Source organism: Trematomus bernacchii, unplaced genomic scaffold (assembly GCF_902827165.1).
Source record: "Trematomus bernacchii unplaced genomic scaffold, fTreBer1.1, whole genome shotgun sequence".
Taxonomy (NCBI): domain Eukaryota; kingdom Metazoa; phylum Chordata; class Actinopteri; order Perciformes; family Nototheniidae; genus Trematomus; species Trematomus bernacchii.
Window position 1 is genome coordinate 86304 of NW_022987687.1, and position 22697 is coordinate 109000.

Here is a 22697-nt window from a genome sequence, read left to right on the forward strand (position 1 = left end):
CATTGGAACGGTCCTTCGGCGGGACTCGATGACGTAGCATGCTTGAAATAGTGGCTCTGGAGCATCCTTCCTCCGGTGTGAAAGCGCCTATTGCAAATAATAACAAATTAGAAAGAAATACAGATGACATAAAATACAGATGTCAGTATTCTGAGGCTCTGAGCCATTTCTTTTCCTCACTGACGGCAAAAAAACTCCGACATTATACAATTTAAAATAAAAGAGATCGGGTTAGGCTGAGGGTAAGATATTGAGTAAGAACATGTTTTTATGAACCACACAGCTTCTGGTCTTCCAAGACCCGACCGGACAAAAAGACGTGGTGCAGGCACGAAACATACTACCAATAGAAATACATTGCATTTTAAATCGTTCTGTGTGACACGAAAAAAAGGTGAAAATCGTGTTGGTGAACACGAATCAATAGATTAAATTAATTTAACACGAAATGCCGTGAGACTGGGTTGCATGAAATGGCTTAGCCCCACCATGAAGAATTATGTTAAAGTAAGCAAAGAAAGTCCGCCAACTCGCGGCGAGTAAATTGCACAAGGACTCTGAGGGTTAGATAGTCTCATCTCAGTGGGTCTCAAACGGTTTGATCACAATTTATGTAAACACATATTTCCAAGGCACTCCTTTATAATTATTGGGATCAATATAAACAGGTTTGAAATCATTCCAATGTATACTATAGGACAGTAAACCAAAAATATCATTTAAAACTGGAGAGTTTTAAAAAAGTTCATAAATAAATGTTAAGGTAAAATAAGATATGAATGAACAACAAAAATAAAATAAGTTACATGTATTTGTTATTGGCTATGGGTTATTGGTTATGTTCACATACTTATTTGATTATTAAAATGTAAACCGATCTTTTTCAGATGGGTGTTTAGAGTTCCCCTAGATCAGGTCTCTAGTCATTGGGCGCTCAAAGTGCATCAGATTGAAGCATTTTACTTTCAAAAGACACCAACATGTCCCTGCCGGCCCTGCCTGTTGTACGTTGTATCTTTGTAACGCTAAACTGATGTAATCTGTCTTGAAGACACGCTTTGATCTGCCTCGGAGTGAGCAACCCGTTTCTCCTGTTGTTCGTTAGAAGCCTGTATTCTATTTGACTTCTTGTGTTAGGCAGGATGTATATATATATCTGCAAAGGTTCATTTGGTTACGTGGGTTTGTCTGGCCGCCTCCTTTCAAAAAACACGTAATTACCAAACACCTGTCTCATTGTCCATTTCTTTGACCTAACTCAATATTTATTTATATGTGTGCGTGTGTGTGTGTGTGTGTGTGTGTGTGTCTGTGTGTGTCTCTGTGTGTGTGTGTCTCTGTGTGTGTGTGTGTCTCTGTCTCTGTGAGAGTGTGTGTATGTGTGTGTCTGTGTGTGTGTCTCTGTGTGTGTGTGTCTCTGTGTGTGTGTGTGTGTGTCTGTGTGTGTGTCTCTGTGTGTGTGTGTGTCTGTGTGTGTATGTCTCTGTGTGTGTGTTTGTGTGTCTCTCTCTGTGTGTGTGTGTGTGTCTGTGTGTGTGTGTGTGTGTGTGAACAAACAAACATCACTCTTTCATTTGAATAGTAATGTTTATTAGTGTTTAATAAACATCACAGAAACATATTATAATAAATCATAAATAATATCTTCATGTTGGAAGAAAATATAATTTTACATTAAAAACAAAAACGAATCAAATAATACAGTTGACTTAATATTTGGTTCTTATTTTTACATAAAAGCATGAAATATAAAAGTATCTGTTCTTTTTCTCCCGTGTCTTCAAATTGTCATTAAAGGTGGGGTAGGTAATTTTGGAGAAACCGGCTCGAGATCGCTAGAATTTGAAAATACACAACGGGAGAAAATCTGCCACTTCCTTACAGAGCCCCTCCTCCAACACACACGAACGCGCACATGACCAATGAGGGCACGAGATAAGTTTGTGCACAGATGGAAGGCTGACAGGCAGGTAGGCCATCCAGTTATTTTAGCCGGGCCGGCTCAGATGATTGGTCGTGCTTTTTACAGTATTACGGTTTCCACAGATGACATTTATTTATGGATTTGTTGTCAAAGCACTTAAGATATTCATTGCTATCTGGATGTTAAGAGCATTCCATGGAATATAACAAAAAGTGTATCTCGAGCCGGTTTCTCAAACTTACCTACCCCACCTTTAACATGAATAATATTTCTGTAAAGTTTTTTTATTAAATAATGTAGCTTCTTCTTCTTCACCTCCACAGCCGGTAGACTCCCAGAGCGATGGCCAGGCAGGAGAACACGGTCGCTGCAGGGAACACATCAACGCTCATCATTATCATAACTTTATTATATCATTTAACATTTTATTGGAAATATTACAGATCAGGAAACCCGTCAATACTTTCTCAGGGTGCATGCAGGAATCCTGAAGTGACATGTAAGACCTTTTAAGAGCTTTTTTAAGACCCTTTCCATACATTTTAAGACCTCATCGCCACTTGGAGTTCTAACCGGTTACCTTGGCGACACACTTTACCTCACATTGACTATATACAGTATGGATTGTCCTTCCTCCTTATCTTCCAACCATTTGGACGCAGACTTGCATTTCCCCATAACGATGTTGCTTAGCAACCGGCGTAAACGGAGTTTCGCGCACTATCAAGCAGTGAGCGTGCGATGTCCTGTTCAGATGACGTCCAATCCAACGGGATGCCATAAATAAACTACACAGAATCACACTACACACCTACGCAATGATTACATTCAGGCAGACTGTAGAATACAACCTCTTTGGACAATTTATATACTTATTGAAAACTAGCTGCAATATGTAATACCTTGGAAAATGCCCTTTAATACTTTTTAAGACCCCGCGGACCCCCTGTGTGAGTCCTTACTGTAGAGATTAAGAAACGTAAACATGGTCATTTAACGTGAATACAGAATTTCACGAAAGATATTTTCACAATATCTCAAAATAAAAACTCATAGTATTTGTAAAATAATAATGTTTTATTATTAGGAGCGTAAAGTCATTATCTAACGAGAATTATACGAGAGAGAAAAGCCTCGTATTACGTGAAGCAAAAACAAGTATAAAGTCGTATTTAAATTGCAAATATCCGAGGGAACGTCATTATATTATATTTCAGTATATATGAAGTACACAGTATCTGAGTACATGCTTCATGCTGTATACACAGTATATATGAAGTACACAGTATCTGAGTACCTGCTTCATGCTGTATACACAGTATATATGAAGTACACAGTATCTGAGTACATGCTTCATGCTGTATACACAGTATATATGAAGTACACAGTATCTGAGTACGTGCTTCATGCTGTATACACAGTATATATGAAGTACTACAGTATCTGAGTACGTGCTTCATGCTGTATACACAGTATATATGAAGTACTACAGCATCTGAGTACCTGCTTCACGCTGTATACACAGTATATATGAAGTACACAGTAGAGTACCCGGTAGAGTACCCGGTAGAGTACCCGGTAGAGTACACGGTAGAGTACCCGGTAGAGTACCCGGTAGAGTACACGGTAGAGTACCAGGTAGAGTACACGGTAGAGTACCCAGTAGAGTACACGGTAGAGTACACAGTAGAGTGCACAGTAGAGTGCACAGCAGAGTGCACAGTAGAGTGCACAGCAGAGTACACAGTAGAGTACCCAGTAGAGTACCCAGTAGAGTACCCAGTAGAGTACACAGTAGTACACAGTAGAGTACACAGTGTACCTGCGAGGTAGCGGACGGTCTCCAGCTTCAGAGACTCCAGCAGAGTACCCAGTAGAGTACACAGTAGAGTACACAGTAGAGTACACAGTAGAGTACACAGTGTACCTGCGAGGTAGCGGACGGTCTCCAGCTTCAGAGACTCCAGCAGAGTACACAGTAGAGTACACAGTAGAGTACACAGTAGAGTGCACAGTAGAGTACCCAGTAGAGTACCCAGTAGAGTACCCAGTAGAGTACCCAGTAGAGTACCCAGTAGAGTACACAGTGTACCTGCGAGGTAGCGGACGGTCTCCAGCTTCAGAGACTCCAGCAGAGTACACAGTGGAGTACACAGTAGAGTACACAGTAGAGTGCACAGCAGAGTACACAGTAGAGTACCCAGTAGAGTACCCAGTAGAGTACCCAGTAGAGTACCCAGTAGAGTACACAGTAGTACACAGTAGAGTACACAGTGTACCTGCGAGGTAGCGGACGGTCTCCAGCTTCAGAGACTCCAGCAGAGTACCCAGTAGAGTACACAGTAGAGTACACAGTAGAGTGCACAGTAGAGTACACAGTAGAGTACCCAGTAGAGTACCCAGTAGAGTACACAGTAGAGTGCACAGTAGAGTACACAGTAGAGTACACAGTAGAGTGCACAGTAGAGTACACAGTAGAGTACCCAGTAGAGTACACAGTAGAGTACACAGTAGAGTGCACAGTAGAGTACACAGTAGAGTACCCAGTAGAGTACCCAGTAGAGTACACAGTAGAGTACACAGTAGAGTGCACAGTAGAGTGCACAGTAGAGTACACAGTAGAGTACCCAGTAGAGTACACAGTAGAGTACCCAGTAGAGTACCCAGTAGAGTACACAGTGTACCTGCGAGGTAGCGGACGGTCTCCAGCTTCAGAGACTCCAGCAGAGTCTTCAGCGACGCCACCTGCAGGTCGATCTTTCTGTTGATCTCCATGTTGTCGTGCTCCAGATCCGCTTTCTGACAAACACAGAGATCATCCTCAAGAGGTGAGGAAGTGCGTGAGGAACATTCATTTATACAGAGCTTTTCACACACACAGAGATCATCCTCAAGAGGTGAGGAAGTACGTGAGGAACATTCATTTATACAGAGCTTTTCACACACACAGTCACACAGTGCTCGACAAAACATGAGAACACCACAGGAATCATAAAAGAATAAATGACCACGCGTTAAGAAGTGCTAAAAACACAATAAACACAGGATCAAATACAAGCTCACAGGAATGACTTTAAATGACTTTGAAAAGCGTCAGCAATATGATGATGATGATGTGATCTTCATCAGTATGAATATATAAGAGTGTTGACCTTGTGGTGGAAGTCGCTGCTCGCCTCCAGAAGCTTCTTCTCCTGATCGCTGAACTGGAAACACACATCTTTTATTCACTTATTATGAAGCCGCTCCAGAAACAGTTTAGCTTCAAAGATATTAAAACATTCGTACAAAATGAAGAGTGGAATAATTACGATAAGAGAAGAAGTACTTTGCGTTGCAGCAGCATAAAAAGACATGGCATTGCACATGAGAGAAATTAAAAGAGTAGAAAAAATACATGTGGAAATACAAATTTACGGTAACAAAATATAAAGCAGGATATTATATACAAGTATGTGAGGAACGGAATATTAAATATTATATTCTCTGAGATTTTAAAAGATTATTTCATGAGAAAAAATGATTATTGTCTGCAATTATAAAATCATCAATAATTAGATATTCTGCCAAATTAAACTGAAATTTACGGGAAAAAAACCTTGATATTAACTTTAAATATTCTAAGTTGTTCAAATTGTTAAAATACCTGAAAAAAAATATGAAATGTCCAAAAATTACTAATACAAATAAATACAAATAAAATATCGAAAAAAGTTAAATTAATTTTGGGAAAATCTCAAGGAAGATATCGTGAAATTTGACAAAAAGTACAGTTAAAATGCCCAAATCAATTCTGAAAAATATTTGTAAACCTCAGCAAATAATGATTTTGATCAATAATTGGAAATCTGATCAATATAAATATGTTATAAAAACTTTTAAATATATTTTTAATATTTTTTCATTTTTAATAATTTTTAATATTTTATGTTATATGTTATATTTCTTTAAATTTGAAATAATATAAATAGTTTACGAGTATTTTTATAAATATTTTATAAGTATTTTATTAGTATTTTATAAATATTTTATGAGTATTTTTTAAATATTTTACGAGTATTTCATGAGTATTTTATAAATATGTTATGAGTATTTTATGAGTATAAAGTATATTAGTGAATATTGTGTAGTATTAGTCTCACCACGTCGGCCATGCGGCTGCTCTCCAGGTTGATGTCCAGTTTCGTCTCCGCTCGGACTTTCCGACTCTCCTCCTGAAACGTCTCAGAGGATTAGATTCATAATGAAATATAATATCATTAAAAGATGTATTTATATATCAGACAGTGAGCTATTAAATACTATCAAGTCTGACCTTCAGTTGGTTTTGGATCTGCTCCAACTCGCGCTTCATTTTCTAAAAATCAAAAAGTCTGAAATAAAACATTCTGAGGAAATATTTAAAAATGTTTAAATTTATTATAAAATTAACTTTTGAACTTTAGGCGAAAAAATGAATATTTACGGAGTTTTCTGATCGCAGGTTGGCGAAGTCGCTTTTCTCCAAAATCACCATGTCCTTCCTGATGGAGTCGAGGTGAGAAAACATCTGCTGCAGGGCGATCTCCTGGGGACACAATGCTGGGAATGCTGTTATACTGTCAGTACTGTCAATACTCTAATACTGTTCATTCTACTAATACTCCTAATACTGTGATTATTTGAGTACTGTTACTGGTGGGATTTGGTCACCATGTAACAGTATCTGAGTACTCTGTGTACTCTCAGCAGTACTCACCTGGTGGGATTTGGTCACCATGTCTCTGTAAACGATGTCCATGTTTGCGGCCGTCAGAGAGACGAGAGCCGAGACGACGAGCTCCGCCTGCCGCTTCTCAAAGCCTGAGAGTACAAATACACACATTAAATATACTTTAATATACAGATTTACTTCAAACATCACTTCTTCATTATTAATACATTGATCATATTTAAATATCTATATCAATATATGATAAGTAAAAAATACTATTTTATACATCAATAAATGAAATACATATATATACATATATAATATATATATATTATATATGTATCAGGTGTTCCTCACCGTTCTCCTGCAGCTCTCTGCAGACGCTCTGAGAGTCGAAGGTCAACTTCCTGTGATCGAGAGGAAGTAGTTCCACCTTCCTGAGGTCAAAGGTCATCAAGGGGACACACACATGGAGGCCTGACGCACGCACACACACACACACACACACACACACACACACACACACACACACACACACACACACACACACACACACACACACACACACACACACACACACACACACACAACACACACACACACACACACACACACACACACACACACACACACACACACACACACACACACACACACACACACACACACACACACACACACACACACACACACACACACACACACACAATATTCTCATTAGTATTTCTCAGAATTGCACCGTTTTTACAGAGTTCATTAATCATCATTACAGTAACACTAAAACTCAACTACAGTATATAAATATACAGTGTGTATTAGTACTTTAACTTTAATACAGTGTGTATATTAGTACTTTAACTTTAATACAGTGTGTATATTAGTACTTTAACTGTAATACAGTGTGTATATTAGTACTTTAACTGTAATACAGTGTGTATACAGTGCAGTGCCCCCCCTGAAAAAAACTGATCTCTATCTACTGTCACTTTTCACATTGAACATGTGCTCTTTTATTAAATAAACTAAACGCTTTCATTTGAAGTTGTGAGTTTAGTGTTTTTGACCCTAAGAAACACTGATGCACTAATCAATAACAATAATCCACAGCTCCTCTCTGCTCCAGAGGATTAAAAAAAGATATATCCCCCCCCCCTCCCACGCTCAGGCAGCACCCCCCCAAAGCAGTAAACCTAGGGGAAACACTGCAGTGTGTATTATTACTTGTAGTGTAACAGAGTGTGTGTACAGTGTGTATTAGTACTTGTACTGTAACAGAGTGTGTGTACAGTGTGTGTACAGTGTGTATTAGAGTGTGTATTAGTACTTGTACTCACCGCGCACTCGGACCCTGTTCAGCAGCTGCATCGCGTTCATCCTCTTTAACTGTTTAAATGCAGTTTATATATATATATATATGTATATGTGTATGTGTATATTATTATATTTATATTATATGTACTGAAACTCCTGAGGTCCAAATGTTCCTGAAGTTAAATAAGAATCTCAGACCGGAAAACAACAGGGAGTTCCGGCATGGTGCGTTCAGGGACTGTCGGAATCCTCAGAACTGCTAAGGTCGCTCGTGTTAATACGGCTTAAAAAAAAGAATAAATAAATAATAATATTAATAATAATTGAGGTAATAAGGAACTTTTAAAACCTTCAATAATGACATAAAATGATAGGAAATATACACTTCTGCTGGTTTGAAATGAACGTGTAATGTTCTAACTCCTAATAAAATAACATGTACTTCATTGATCCTAATTTGGGACATTTGAGCTGCAGCAGTTTAAAACAAACCAAGGCTGCACATAATAACATCATAACATCATAACATCATAACATCATAACATCATAACATCATAACATAAACATCTCAAAATAAATACATATATAATTAAATATGCCTATGAAATAAAGTCTGAAATAAATAAACGAGGCAATAAATATATATAAATTTAAATTTAAAAACACATTTATTTATTTCAGGGGACTTTTATTTGCCATTTATAATCTTAAAAATTAGACATGCATCAGTGTGTTTTCAAAGATGTTCCAGCTGAGCAGGTTATGTTTGTCCAGGATTTTGCAATGGTGGTATAGCTTAGGTTTTCTGTCCAACACTTTGAGAGCTTGTTTGTGAAGTGATAGGATAGGCCTTAATCTGGTGCTATTCACCTGGGTCCAGCTGGTTCACCTGGGTCCAGCTGGTTCACCTGGGTCCAACTGGTTCACCTGGGTCCAGCTGGTTCCCCTGGGTCCAGCTGGTTCCCCTGTATCCAGCTGGTTCACCTGGGTCCAACTGGTTCACCTGGGTCCAGCTGGTTCCCCTGGGTCCAGCTGGTTCACCTGTGTCCAGCTGGTTCCCCTGGGTCCAGCTGGTTCACCTGGGTCCAGCTGGTTCCCCTGGGTCCAGCTGGTTCACCTGGGTCCAGCTGGTTCCCCTGGGTCCAGCTGGTTCACCTGGGTCCAGCTGCTCATACAGTCTGTTAGGTGGGGAAGGATCATGGCAGTCATATAGAGTTTTGCTACAGGTGTTGTCAAACAGTTCCTTATATATCTAAAGTTTGCTAGATTGTATTTAGTTATTTGCATGACTTTTCTCACTTGTTTTTTGAAGGATAGAGTCGTGTCAAGGATAATGCCTAGATATTTAAAATGTGTGACTGTTTGAATGACCTCCCCAGACACACAGACCGTGGGTTCACAGTGTGATACAGGGTTGCTCTTGCTAACAAACATACTGTAATGGCAATTTAAATGTTCCAATGTCCTATATCCTTTGCCATTACTTCACAGGAGGTTAGAGTGATCCAGACGCAGACACAAACACATGATTTCCGGTCTTTTGCTGCAGTTTAGAATGATGTTTTTTAGCTTTACATACCAAGGTGTAATGATACTGTGTCAAAGGTTCTGGTATGAGCATCTGCCGGGCTGGTGGAATCGGTGTGCTCTTCCTCCTGTGTCCTCGTCATTTCCTGTCACCCCTTTTATACACCCGGTGCAGCTAAACCCCGCCACCAAGTGTGCAAAAATAATATTGCAGTATACATATAAATAATAAATGTCTCCTACACATACAGACTGTCTTCTTAACGTTTAGATATAGCTGTGAGTCAGTAAGCCATTGATGTGCATGCACCATTGCAGCAGCTTGGGCCTTGGTTTTTGCATGGACATAAATGACAGTGTCATCAGTGTACATTTGCACCTCACATCCAGTGCACACTCTGACAGATAGGAGCTCATCCAGTCTATTGCACTGGGTGAGAAGTTAAAATAAGACATGTTGTGAATGAGTACTTGATGATTGACTGATCAAAAGCTTTCTTAAGATCTAAGAAGATTGCTCCAACAAACTCAAGGCCCGTGACTTCACTTGATGCAAGAGCCCGCAAAGAATGTAAAATGTTTATTATACGGTTACATGATGCTTTACAGAAGCTCGTTGCCCATAAACTACATGTCCCACAATGCATCTCAAATTTGACTTTTTTTCTCAGAATTTGACTTTTTTTCTAAATGTTACTTTTTTTTTCAAATTTTAATTTTTTTGTTTTGATTTTGACTTTTTTTTCCAGAATTTGAACTTTCTTTTTAAATCATTTTGTGACATTCGCACTGAAGAGACTTGCAATTATTTGCCCCAGACTTCTGCTTTCAGACGTAGTTAATTATGAAGTTATTATCCTATCAGATAATAATCCAAAGCAGAGGCAATCATGTAATATAATACATTATTTTATATATATTAAATATTTATATATGTATTTTTATATAGTCTTATATATAAAACTGGCCCTTTGAGTGCAGCCATGATGCTAATGTAGCCCGAGATGAAATTGAGTTTGACCCCCCCCTGCATTAGGACTGAACAGTTGCTCCCTGACGGCCTGGCAGAACAGAGCATGCTCCTGGCTGAGGAGGTGTGTGATCTGTTCGGTGATGCTTGCTGAACATTGATCCCTAACAGCACGGCCCCTGATGGATCTAAAGCTTCAGCAGCTGAGCACTCTGGGTAGACGCTTCACTTACAGGCTGGTTTGATGGCTTGGTAAATGGAAAGCGGTGATTTGAGCTATTCTCACCGCTCTAATCACTGTCACAGGACTTTTGTCTTTGTCTTATTAGGATCCCCGTTAGCAGTAGCGTGAGCATTGGCTATTCTTCCTGGGGTCCTCACACACACAACACATACATAAACATGTAACACAATTCAAACAAAACAGCTCATCATTTCATGCAGTTTACAGCGCTGCATGAAGTGAAAACTGAAATGGAAATCCAATTTTCGCCATCGTGAGGCCAAATACAAGAAGACATTTTAATATATCCATACTTAGCCACAGGCACAGATCCATTTGACTTTGTAAGACTGAAATCATTTTTTAGCAATCCTTTGAAATGTATTGAGAATGTTGTCTCTGTTGCATTGTTCCCGTGTTAGAGGACTTGTTATGAAAGCTATTGACAAGTCAGTATCAAACACTATGTTAGCCTATCAGCCCCTGAAGACTGAAGCGGACATTTTGAAGTCCCCCTTCTCCTCATCCTCTGACTCCAGTTTTCACTCTGACGATGAAACATTTGCGTAAACACCTTTTGTTTGATTCCATTCAGATTAGCTTCCAGCGCCTGAAACAAAAATAGAATCCTGGTGAATTTGTAATGCTGATGAAGGAAGAACCTCTTATGATCAAATATAAATAACTTTTATATTTGTGATCAATATGTAATATGATCACAAGGTGGAATGTAATGGAAAGTGTTATCGTGCTGAGTGAGCAAAGTTCAACATGAGTTCTTCTTGATGAGATATTTCTTAGACAACGACTGACTGTCAGTGGTTAAGATAACCTCTATCTATTGTGAAAGGTAGATGACCTTTAGCCTCTAAGGCAGCGGTTCCCAACCTGTGGGCTGCGGCCCCCTAGTGGTCCGTGAAGGCATTGCAAGTGGGCCGCCAAATAATTAGCAAAACATTTTGATTTGAACCTCCTTTCCTTTTTCTTTCTCGATCCTCCTTAGCAACGGTCATCAAAGTCCTTGACGGCGGTCTGTTCTACTGGATTAACAACGTGTCACATGTTCAGAATTGACCAATCAGAATCGAGTATTCAACTAAACCGTGTATTAAAAATGTCTGTTTGTTGCTGATGGCCAGATCCTTTTCTAATTAAAATAAAAAGTACTCTGAGAACTTCATTTAGCCTCCGTAGTGTTTACGGTTGAAAGTGGGCCGTGAACATTTTTTAGATTCTTAAGCGGAAAAAGGTCGGGATCCGCTGGTCTAAGGAATGCAGACATTAAGGCTCTCCATGCAGCAAGAAGATGTTTCCTGGACTCCTTGACCACTCCTCTTCTTCCCTTTGTGTCTGATTCTGTGAATATAAGACCCTTTGCAAATCTCCTGGCTTCTGTACTTCGCTGCGGCTTGAAACTCAAAAGAGGAATCGTTTCGGTGAAAACTACAAGGTACCATGGGGTCTGTGATGAAGATAGCTTCGTCACTGTGGACTGACGGTTTCGGGCTTTGTATATTGCACATGTGTTTTATTTTGAAAAGTGTTCCCTTTCCCCATGTCTGTTGCTCCTGATTATGTTCACCTGGTGCCCTGTGTTGTCTCCTCCCCCATCACCTGTGTCTTGTTGGGTTAATTAGTGTGTGTATTTAGGCTCTGTGTTTCCTGTCAGGGTGTGTGAGATCCTTGTGGCTGGTGACTGTGCTAACGTGAATAGCGAGATTGAGGCTGTGTCATGTGTCATGTAAATAAATGCCCACACCGGGTTGTATTTTGGACGTTCTGCCTCTGCCTCCTTGCTTGGTCGGGCCGCTCAACGGTCAGCTTCACAGGGTCAGATTATAATTTTCCAAAGGGGATCCGTTCAGCAGGAAACACTTGAAATATCTAAAGGACAAGTTAAACAAGAAAGTAGAAAGAAAGGGAGGTCAAAGGAAACTCTTTCTGCTACAAAGTGAGCAATGATTGAGAGTCAGAGCTCAACATTTCAGACGTGTCTCACACTGTGACTTTAATTCATGTTCCTTTGCTTTTAACGAGTGCTTTTAAATGTCATTGCATGATATGTTTCTTAATGCTCTTAATGTCTCGTAAAGCACTTTGAATTGCCTCGTGATGAAAAGTGCTGTATGACTAAACGTGCCTTGCCTTTATCGTTTTACCTTCTTGTGAGAATAAACTCTAAAAGATTGTCTTATTTCAAGAATCTTCATTTCAGTATAACGGAAAGGTTTCCTCACCATTTCATTATTATGTGTTAGTTTGTCTCGGTTCATTTCCACACACAAGATGAATAAAGACAGAAGCTCTTGTTTTTATCCACTCCCTTTATTATATGTTGTTGTGATTCTGATTTGCTGATAGCAATAAGCTCCAGTTTGCAGTGCAGGTACATTTCACTCCTTCCTCCAGAGAACTGGAACATGGGGAAAGAAAGAGCGCTGGACGTAGTAAACATTGGTCCCACAGCGTGCTCTGAGAAATACAGCTTTGAACTTCATTCACTTGATAATCCACATTTCAATCCTTCCCTTCAGTGTTTCCCTTCTTAAGCTAACTCTGCTTCAGGCTGGGCACATTTAAATAGGATGGTAAACAAGAGATTACATTGTAAATTAAACCCTTTTATGATTCTTTTTCTTCAGTAGACACTTCACTAATATGTAAACATGGTAAAGTTAAAAATCAAGTACATATGTTCCATGAATCATGGTCTAAATCACGGATAAATGAGTTGCTAATATGAATAAAGTCATAATATTGGTCCCACAGGTCTGAGAAATACAGCTTTTAACTTCATTAACTTGATAATCCACATTTCAATCCTTCCCTTCAGTGTTTCCCTTCTTGAGCTAACTCAGGCCGGGCACATTTAATAATACAAAGTCATTAATACATATAAGCAGAAATCATATATACGAGAACAAACCCTCTAAACCCTTTTGATTATTTTTCACCATAAAGAAGTTACATCTCAGAATAACTGGAATCATCAGGAATAATCTCAGACCAAGATGATCCGTTTTCTGGAGATTTCCGCTTTTTTTAATCGAGACAAAGTCGGGAATCATCTGAGGAAACAAGCAGGACAACTGAGTCATGATTTATATAGGAGTCATTCAACAAGGATGTCATTAGTTCAAATGAATGAAGGTCGTACCATGTAAGGCTCTTTAATTACTCCAGGCCATCGTGATGAGGGCAGCGTTTCCTTCTGCAAATCTAGCAGATCTACGCCTCCTGCGAGCACCCCCCCCACAGCTCTGTAGACAGACAGGAAGTTAGCTTCACAGACAGGAAGTTAGCCTCACAGACAGGAAGTTAGCTTCACAGACAGGAAGTTAGCCTCACAGACAGGAAGTTAGCTTCACAGACAGGAAGTAAGGTTGTGGTCGAATAATCCAAAAATCAGCTCCTAAATTCTAACCCTATCGTCTACCCCTTGACCTCTGAGTGAAAGGTCACGGGGTTAAGGGATAGTGGATAGGAGAATTCAAAAGGACTTAGGAGAAGAGACTGCGGTACTTTAGAGAATCGACTGCACTTTCACTATCCAACGTGTTTATGATGCGCCAGCGGAGGTCATGAATGTGCGTCTGCTGCTGTGGGGAAACTATGGAAACTACAGTTTTCTATACAGCGGACTACAACATGGATGTTTAATAAGAACGAGGGACTACTGTAAACTCATCTAGAGACTCTGCACCGTGCTCTGATGCTGTTGCTTTATGCTTTATGAACGGGGACAACAGAGAAACATATTCTTCATGACCAAAGTTGGAATTGAAATAAAAAAGGAAAGTGAAATTTATGCTCGTCACCCTCTCCCTCCGGTCCACATTAATACAAATGATCCCAATACGTATGATTGTATGAAAAGATCTTAAATCAATACAAATGTATTTATTATAAACGTTAGTCCTTAACATCTATCACTGTGTATATCACCATTCAAACATCTTTTAAAAGTTGAACAAACCCCACACAGCTCAGTAAAGACTGTGAAATGTTGACTTTATTTGATCATTTCAGTAAAAACTAACGTTCATATTTCTCTTTTTGATTATAATACTGATGAACGTTCAAAACAAAGCACTTTGGCAACTTACCACATACGTTTTAAAAAGCTTAATAAGCACCGTAACTTTCATGATATCATTTCTCGTTCATAATCGGTTGTTTCCGTGAACGGCCGACTGTTGTGTGACGGCAAATGCTGCGGCCGCAAGGCATTGTGGGGCAGCATGTTCTCCTCTCCTTTAGGTTAGGGAGGTCCAGTGGTTCCTAAGCTAAGGAGGAGGAGGTGAGGCCCCCTCATAACTGCATGAACCCGTATGGCGCAATACAACTCAGACTGGCTTACCTGTATGTCAATCAAGTAAGGATGGATGATAGGCTGACTTTTAAAAAAGAATTAAATTTTTTTTTAAAAAGTCAATGCCATGCGATCTACCCACACTACCTTTGCGATCGACCGGTCGATCGCGATCGACGTATTGGGCACCCCTGATCTAGAGAATTCGATTGGCACTTATCATGGCTGCCACTGAGGGACTTCCGGGTAATTTCACTCCGTTAGGAAGGTTCCTAAACTAAAGGGACTATTCGTCCGCAACCAGGAAGTTAGCCTCACAGACAGGAAGTTAGCCTCACAGACAGGAAGTTAGCCTCACAGACAGGAAGTTAGCCTCACAGACAGGAAGTTAGCTTTCACTTTAAACCCCACTCAGTGGGTCCCACTGTAAACATTATTCCAACTATAGTTAGTGACGTGAAGTCATGTGACCGTGCTGTAGTTCCTTTATAGCCCAACATTAGCCGTCTTTAGCTTAGCAGTGGTGACGTGAAGTCATGTGACCGTGCTGTAGTTCCTTTATAGCCCAACATTAGCCACCTTTAGTTTAGCGGTGGTGACGTGAAGTCATGTGACCGTGCTGTAGTTCCTTTATAGCCCAACATTAGCCGCCTTTAGCTTAGCGTTAGCTTTTTAGTTCAGAAATCATAAAGAGGTGTTAATATGTGGAGATTATCCCGCTGAACTAAACGTGTAAGAATCATAAACGTTTGTTTGACACAGAGATTATTTTCTGACTTAATCCCAAAAAGAAATCCCATTGGACCAGGGAGATGCTGCCTTCAGGGTCCAACACAGAAATATCACATTGTGCATCAATGTATTTTGATGTTTGATGATTACTTCCATCTAAAATGATAACACTTTGGTTAACGTCCCCGGTGTTCCAGGGAACTCACCAAGTGTCAGAAAACACAACCCTCTCTATTTTCCTCCATACCCAAATCTCTAAAAAAGGGGCTGCAACGGATCTGATAAAAACTGATCCAGATTTGAACACTGTCCTGACGTCAGGACGGTGGCGCTACGGCTATTGGGCCAACTCCACCAATCAGGAGGAGACAGCCACGGCCATTGCCGTTCGAAAGCGCTGGAGACGCTGTAGTACATATGCCAGGCCTGTAAGTGGCGCTGTAGTCTGCCACAAAAGCAGCGAAGAGGACTTGGTTACCATGGTTACCCTTCTGTTTATTCTCCGCTGTGGCTTTCTTTCTCCCTCCCCGAGGCAAGCGTTTGCTCCCGCTGCTTTAATTCAATGCAATCCCTCCCCGTCGAGGCAAGCACTGTAATTCTCTCCGGTTAGTCCACCAGCAGATGACAAACACCCAACTCTCCGCCTCTTCCAAGGAACGAGGGGACCGTGCGGCAGAGTTTCAGTTTCAGTTTCTTTCGCCGGTCAAGATGTCCGTTAAAGTTTAAATCTTCCGGACAAAATGAGAAAAGTGCCGGTCAAAGGTCTTCTTTGTTATTTATTGAGCTTTAAAACAAATGAATAACGACTCTATATAATAAAACACAGAGGACGGAGATCTCTTTTTCTCCCCCTCTTCTGACAGCCCAGCAGCTGATCAGAGCACGTCTCCCCTCTCCTGTAGGGGGGCGTGGTCAGCAGAATCAGACCCGTAGACAGCAAACAGCACATAGAGCGAAATGAGGCATGGCTAAAATGCATGATCTGTTTGGTATTTTGAAAACAGAAACGTATAAATATACCTTATATAGGTATGGCCCTACAATATATCATTTAAATATAGCATGATAGGTTTCCTTTAAGCTGCGATAATAATCCTGTAATATAACACCATGAATAAGGAGTACTTTTACTTGAGGTGTATTAGAACTTACCGGAGCGCAGGCCTGGCCCTGTGTGGGGCACAGCTCCAGTTTGCAGTGCAGGTAGATTTCACTGCTTGCTCCAGAGAACTCGAACATGTTGAAGGAGAAAACGCTGGACGTTCCCTGTCCGTTTCCCTGCATCTGCACCGTATCATCAGCAGGGTTCGGACATCTGCCCGGAGACAGGAAATACACAAGATGAAGTCTCAGAGTTTATTCTGTTCTAACAGTCAGAGTTTATTTTGTTCTAACAGTCAGAGTTTATTTTGATCTAACAGTCAGAGTTTATTTCCTCACCCGTTGATGATGAGGTCATATCGCAGCGAATCATCAGGTGATGCCTGATTGGTTGCCCAGCAGGAGTCTGTCACCATAGCGACCATGTTGGCGTCCAGCCCCCCCGCCTCCAGCTGCAGCCAGACCTTCTGATTCAGCAGGATCTCCGTGTTCGGGCCGACCGGCTGCAGGAGGCCGGCGTCACTGAAGGCTTTCATCGTCAGAGTGTAGTTCCACACTCCAGATACAAGCTGCTGCACCACAGAGCTACACACACACACACACACACACACACACACACACACACACACACACACACACACACACACACACACACACACACACACACACACACACACACACACACACACACACACACACACACACACACACACACACACACACACACACACACACACACACACACACACACACACACACACACACACACACAGTTTAGCAGTGTGACGCTTGGAGCTGTGGTGCATTAAGGACCAGGAGGACCCTCACCTGTCTCTGATAGTGAAGGACACACTCTTGACCTCCAGCTGTTTGTAAAAGCAGGAGAAGTCGATCTTGAGTTGGTCTTGGCGCGTGATGACGCCGGCCGATGAGCGGTTGCTCGACACGATGGAGTTCTCGTAGACGATCTGGCTGCCGTTCTTCTGCATTGTGAAAGAAAAAGTAATCAGTTCATTTGATCACAGCGCAAACATTACTCCCGAACATTTCCCTCCTGACGGCCATATCTTTATCATCCAGTTCATGGATCACGTGTGTCCTTCTTTCATCAATAAAGGAAACTAGTGGGACATGTCCTCTACAGGACAACAGGAAGTGATGAGCCCTGTAATGGAAGTGTGGTATTGAAGCTTTGATAAAGGGTTATCCTATAACGACTGGTTTCCTGAAGTGTGGAGAAGACTGATGTTCAGGATGACACTGCAGGAAACCTCATGGCACTAAAGCAGTTTTAGGACCTGTCAGTGTTTCTTGTTGCTCTGTTGTTTTTGTAAGGGTTACTCGCTGCAAGATAAACACGGGAAACAGTATTGTCAAACAGGGATGCTATACTGTTCAGATCCAGATACCGCAGACTAAATGTTTCTGTAGATCTGATCTGTTGTAATGCACATGTGTGAATGATAAACTGAGGCATGGTTGAAATGGCTCTTATTTTTCTTAAGAAATGTCAGGTTGTTCCTAATGTTTTGTAAAAAGATAGTTCATTAAATGTGATCATTTTAAGAATACACTTTGTTGTACTAAAACCAAAGGGAACGGTTTAGAGTTGTGGTTATTTATAGGTCAATATGCTGTGATCTCACTGGTCCGGCCCACTGGAGATCACATGTGGCTGTATGTGGCCCCTGAACTAGAAAGAGGTTGACACAATAACTGGTTTTAAGTTGTGAGGAAAGCACGCACCATGACCTCCGTCCCGCAGGTGTTGCTGCTGTCGAAGCTGAAGGTCACCAGGTTGCTCTGGGGGTCCATGTGGCCCTTGCAGCTGGGGTCTTTCAGGTGTAAGGTGGAGAAGTCGATGCCTTTGTCAGCCAGCAGACATCCAGCCAGAGTCACAGTGGCCGAGCCCTGCCTGCAGACCGGCGGCTCGCCTGCAAACACAGCAACACTTCAAGTTAACCGTTGTCAGGGAGAAAAACGAGCTAAAATAACCAACTGATGGTTAGCTCCAAAAGTCCAAAGAAAGAAAAGTACATTCAGGGACTGTGGTCAGGATATAATGATATGAGATGTATGATATGAATAACTACTAATGTCTCTAAAGAACATGTGATGCGTTCAGGAGCGCCTCTCTTCCAGCTCCGTACCTAAAGACTTGGTGGCTCTGTACTTGGAGGCGAACCCAGCCCGACAGAAGCAGCGAGACGACGACCACATCTCTGCTCCACAGAACTCATGATCACTGCAGGGCTGCTGACAGAGAGGGGGGGGGGCTACACACACACACACACACACACACACACGCACACACACACACACACACACACACACACACACACACACACACACACACACACACACACACACACACACACACACACACACATTGGTGGGCAGATCTCAGATAACGATTATAAAACTCATGATAGTATTAATAACAATTTATAATAATATATATTTAAAATAAATTGATAAAAGTTATATATATATTAACATCTATCTATACAGGAGATATCACACACATTCTTTACCGTAATAAAACATCCAACATGAGGAGCCAACTATGACAGTTAGACGAGTTTAAAATATTTTTAAAATGAAATGAAAATAATTCATTTTACAAAATCGATGCTTTTATTATTTTTACTTTAATTTCCCTTTTTTCCTTCATACACAGTTTTAAATAGTTATCATAATAATATCACTAATAACAATGATTATACAAACTATTACTAGGAATGAAGTAATAAACCTAGAATGAAGTGAAATCAAACACTGCACACTATCCATATTACATATATCCTGTATATGTGACCAGGCTACTATACAAACACAGGGACTTCCAGTTGTGTATTAAACCACAACGACTGTCAATATTAGAGTGAAAGAGGGTCTTACAGCAGCCAGAAGTTGACCTCCAGTCCTCCAGGGTCACGTTGGCTTCCAGGCTGCAGGCCTTGGCGTAAGCCTCCAAAAAGTGGCAGTCGACCCCATCCACTGACGGGTATCTGCACAGAGTGTGTGTGCAGGCGCTGATGAACGGCTCTGGGTCGGTGTGCTCGTGACAGGCGGAGAAGGGAGGCTGCCTCATGAGATTACAGCTGTTCAGAGGGGAAGATGGGGGGGGTCAGTGCTCTGAACAGTGTTACGTGAGTTCACCTTCCAGAAACATCCCTGCTCATGTGACCGTGCTTTACAGGATGAATGTGTAAGTGTTTAGTGTCTTTATGGCTCAGATCTTACTGGTCAGTTGAGCTGTTGCAGTTGATGGAGCTGTCGATGGTGTCTTGTTGCTGAATCTCACAGCTAGAGGGAGACAAACATCACATTTTAAACCTATAACGCATCATTATAAACAGCTGATATCAGTCAGACTAAGGGGTACCCGGGGGGTCTGAAGGAAGAGGACCATATCATTAGAAACAGCTGATATCAGTCAGACTAAGGGGTACCCGGGGGGGTCTGAAGGAAGAGGACCATATCATTATAAACAGCTGATATCAGTCAGACTAAGGGGTACCCGGGGGGGTCTGAAGGAAGAGGATCATATCATTATAAACAGCTGATATCAGTCAGACTAAGGGGTACCCGGGGGGTCTGAAGGAAGAGGACCATATCATTATAAACAGCTGATATCAGTCAGACTAAGGGGTACCCGGGGGGTCTGAAGGAAGAGGATCATATCATTATAAACAGCTGATATCAGTCAGACTAAGGGGTACCCGGGGGGGTCTGAAGGAAGAGGACCATATCATTATAAACAGCTGATATCAGACAGACTAAGGGGTACCTGGGGGGGCTGAAGGAAGAGGACCATATCATTATAAACAGCTGATATCAGACAGACTAAGGGGTACGCGGGGGGTCTGAAGACAGAGGACCATATCATTATAAACAGCTGATATCAGACAGACTAAGGGGTACCCGGGGGGGCTGAAGGAAGAGGTCTTCTCTGCTATCGGGGTAGTGGTCCAGGTGGAGTTTAACGGGCTGCCACACAAACCCTCCATAGCTTCAATTCCTGGTGGATGTGAGGAGACAATAAAGACAAATCAATAAAGTTCAAGATATATGTTAACATGATTGAAAATGCAATACCACTAAATGTGTTTAAAGTGGACCTATCATGCTATATTTGAAACATATATTGTAGGGCCATACCTATATAAAACATGTCTGTGAAGTTTTTTTTTCAAAATACCAAACAGATCATGCATTTTAGCCATGCCTCATTTCGCTCTATTTGCTCTTTTCCAGCCCTGTTTTTGCATGAGCTGATTCTGTGAGAAGTCGTCTTCGCTGCTTTTGTGGCAGACTACAGATTCCTCAGAAAGGTAAATTATAGAATATTTCTGTTAGCGTCATGCTAGCTGGGAACTGTGACTTGTTCAGATTAGAAATCTCTAAGAATCCCTGTCGATGGGAAATGAAGCAGCCACTTCTCGTGCTCATTGCTCAGTACCTGACACATGTGCAGTGTTGCCATCAAAATAGAGAGTCATGTTGGAGTTGGGTAACTTAGCAGTGACTCCAGCCTGGCCCTTGGAGAGCTCCACGCCGTGATGCTGCTGAGCCGTGCTGCTGAGCACCAGAGCTTCATCACCAACCTAGACACACACACACACACACACACACACACACACACACACACACACACACACACACACACACACACACACACACACACACACACACACACACACACACACACACACACACACACACAGGTTTTTAGAATGAATGTAGTTTTTCTATTTGGTGCTGCTCTACAAAGTGAGTGAACATTAAATACAGCAACACAAAGTGATCAAACCCCCCCCCCACCCTGTGCCCTGCTCTTCCTCACCCGAACTCTTCCTCCTTGCTCCAGATACATGGTCACACCTGGCAGCGTCAGGATCAGGTGGTCCAGAAGAGGAACATCTGTACGCCGGCGCTCCCTGAAAGCGGCCATGAGGTTGAAGCTGGCGCTGCCTTCAGGCTCCATCAGACTGTAGGCACAGCGATCCTGGACAGAGTGCACTGCTCCGTGGAAACCGATCACCGTGGAGCCCGTCACCGTGCACACCACTGGAGGAATAGCGCACCTGATGGACATTCAATTCAAAGGCTTTATTGTCATATGCACAAAGCTACAGTGTAGAAATGGCAATATGTTGCATTATGGGTAATGTTGCAGCTCAACTCTACTTGGGACAACCCGGATATCTGCGGTTTGGTCTGATTTATGGACGCAGCACTACAACACTGATGGAGCTCGCCTGGGAGGATTGAAACATGTGTAAAGCATGGAGGATAGGTCAAAGGATCACTTTATAGGAACACTGCACACACACCGAGACGCTGTGCATCCATCTGGATCTCTTTTCATAAAGTGTCCGTCATGAGGCCCACCATGTCAAACAAGTGCAATGGGAAATAAGTGGAGAACGTTTTTTAGAATTTATAGACTGAACCATTCTCCAGCTGATCAGAAACAATAATGGATGGACTTAAAACCCCTTTCCACTGAAATGAGAACCGTGTTAGTTCGGACGGTTGGTTCTCAATGTTGGACCAATGACCAGTTCATTTGACAGCACTGTTTACGTCCCTGCATTTTCCAGCAAAGCCAGCTTAGGCAAAAACTACAACAATGGCGGGCTGCATTGGAGCTGTGCTCTTGTTGCTCTTCTTCAGATCCAGGTTGAACTGTTCCCACTAGGATTCAGAGGCATTCACCGTTGCTTTAGTGACAGTCAGTAATTCACTGCTGACTGTCACTAAAGCAACAGATGCAGATTTCCCCAGTGATTCATATTTTGTTCAGTTTTAATGTACAATGTTTGACGTTAACTGCCAAACGTTTCCCTGTATCATATGGATGATGTTAGCATAGCCAGTCTGAAGAAGCAATAACCA

The 22697-nt window shown here is 41.5% G+C and overlaps 2 protein-coding genes across 2 annotated transcripts; both read right to left on the reverse strand.

Moving 5' to 3' along the window:
* Positions 1–2073: 2073 nt before the first annotated feature.
* Positions 2074–8132, reverse strand: ccdc90b (coiled-coil domain containing 90B). The gene is made up of 9 exons (XM_034136992.1): positions 7952–8132; positions 6975–7094; positions 6663–6766; positions 6390–6491; positions 6240–6281; positions 6067–6138; positions 5077–5130; positions 4609–4723; positions 2074–2291 (listed from the first exon to the last, which is right to left on the reverse strand). Exons 1-9 carry the CDS (start codon positions 7989–7991, stop codon positions 2236–2238), a joined length of 705 nt encoding a protein of 234 aa, XP_033992883.1. The 5' UTR covers positions 7992–8132; the 3' UTR covers positions 2074–2235.
* A 5686-nt stretch (positions 8133–13818) lies between these two features.
* Positions 13819–21298, reverse strand: LOC117488209 (uromodulin-like). The gene is made up of 10 exons (XM_034137010.1): positions 21259–21298; positions 20721–20817; positions 20040–20102; positions 19695–19897; positions 18944–19069; positions 18540–18727; positions 17622–17776; positions 17133–17378; positions 16845–17007; positions 13819–13908 (listed from the first exon to the last, which is right to left on the reverse strand). Exons 1-10 carry the CDS (start codon positions 21296–21298, stop codon positions 13819–13821), a joined length of 1371 nt encoding a protein of 456 aa, XP_033992901.1.
* Positions 21299–22697: the final 1399 nt, after the last annotated feature.

Excerpts from the sequence above, each read along its gene's own strand:
- ccdc90b (XM_034136992.1), bottom strand. The coding sequence starts at position 7,991 with ATGAACGCGATGCAGCTGCTGAACAGGGTCCGAGTGCGCG. Across the intron at positions 5,131-6,066 it reads GCAGCCGCATGGCCGACGTG|TTCAGCGATCAGGAGAAGAA; the intron begins GTGAGACTAATA and ends GTGTGTTTCCAG. Across the intron at positions 4,724-5,076 it reads GCAGCGACTTCCACCACAAG|AAAGCGGATCTGGAGCACGA; the intron begins GTCAACACTCTT and ends TGTGTTTGTCAG.
- LOC117488209 (XM_034137010.1), bottom strand. The coding sequence starts at position 21,298 with ATGACTCTCTATTTTGATGGCAACACTGCACATGTGTCAG. Across the intron at positions 19,898-20,039 it reads TGCAACAGCTCAACTGACCA|CTGTAATCTCATGAGGCAGC; the intron begins GTAAGATCTGAG and ends CCCTCTGAACAG. Across the intron at positions 19,070-19,694 it reads GAGGTCAACTTCTGGCTGCT|CCCCCCCCCCTCTCTGTCAG; the intron begins GTAAGACCCTCT and ends GTGTGTGTGTAG.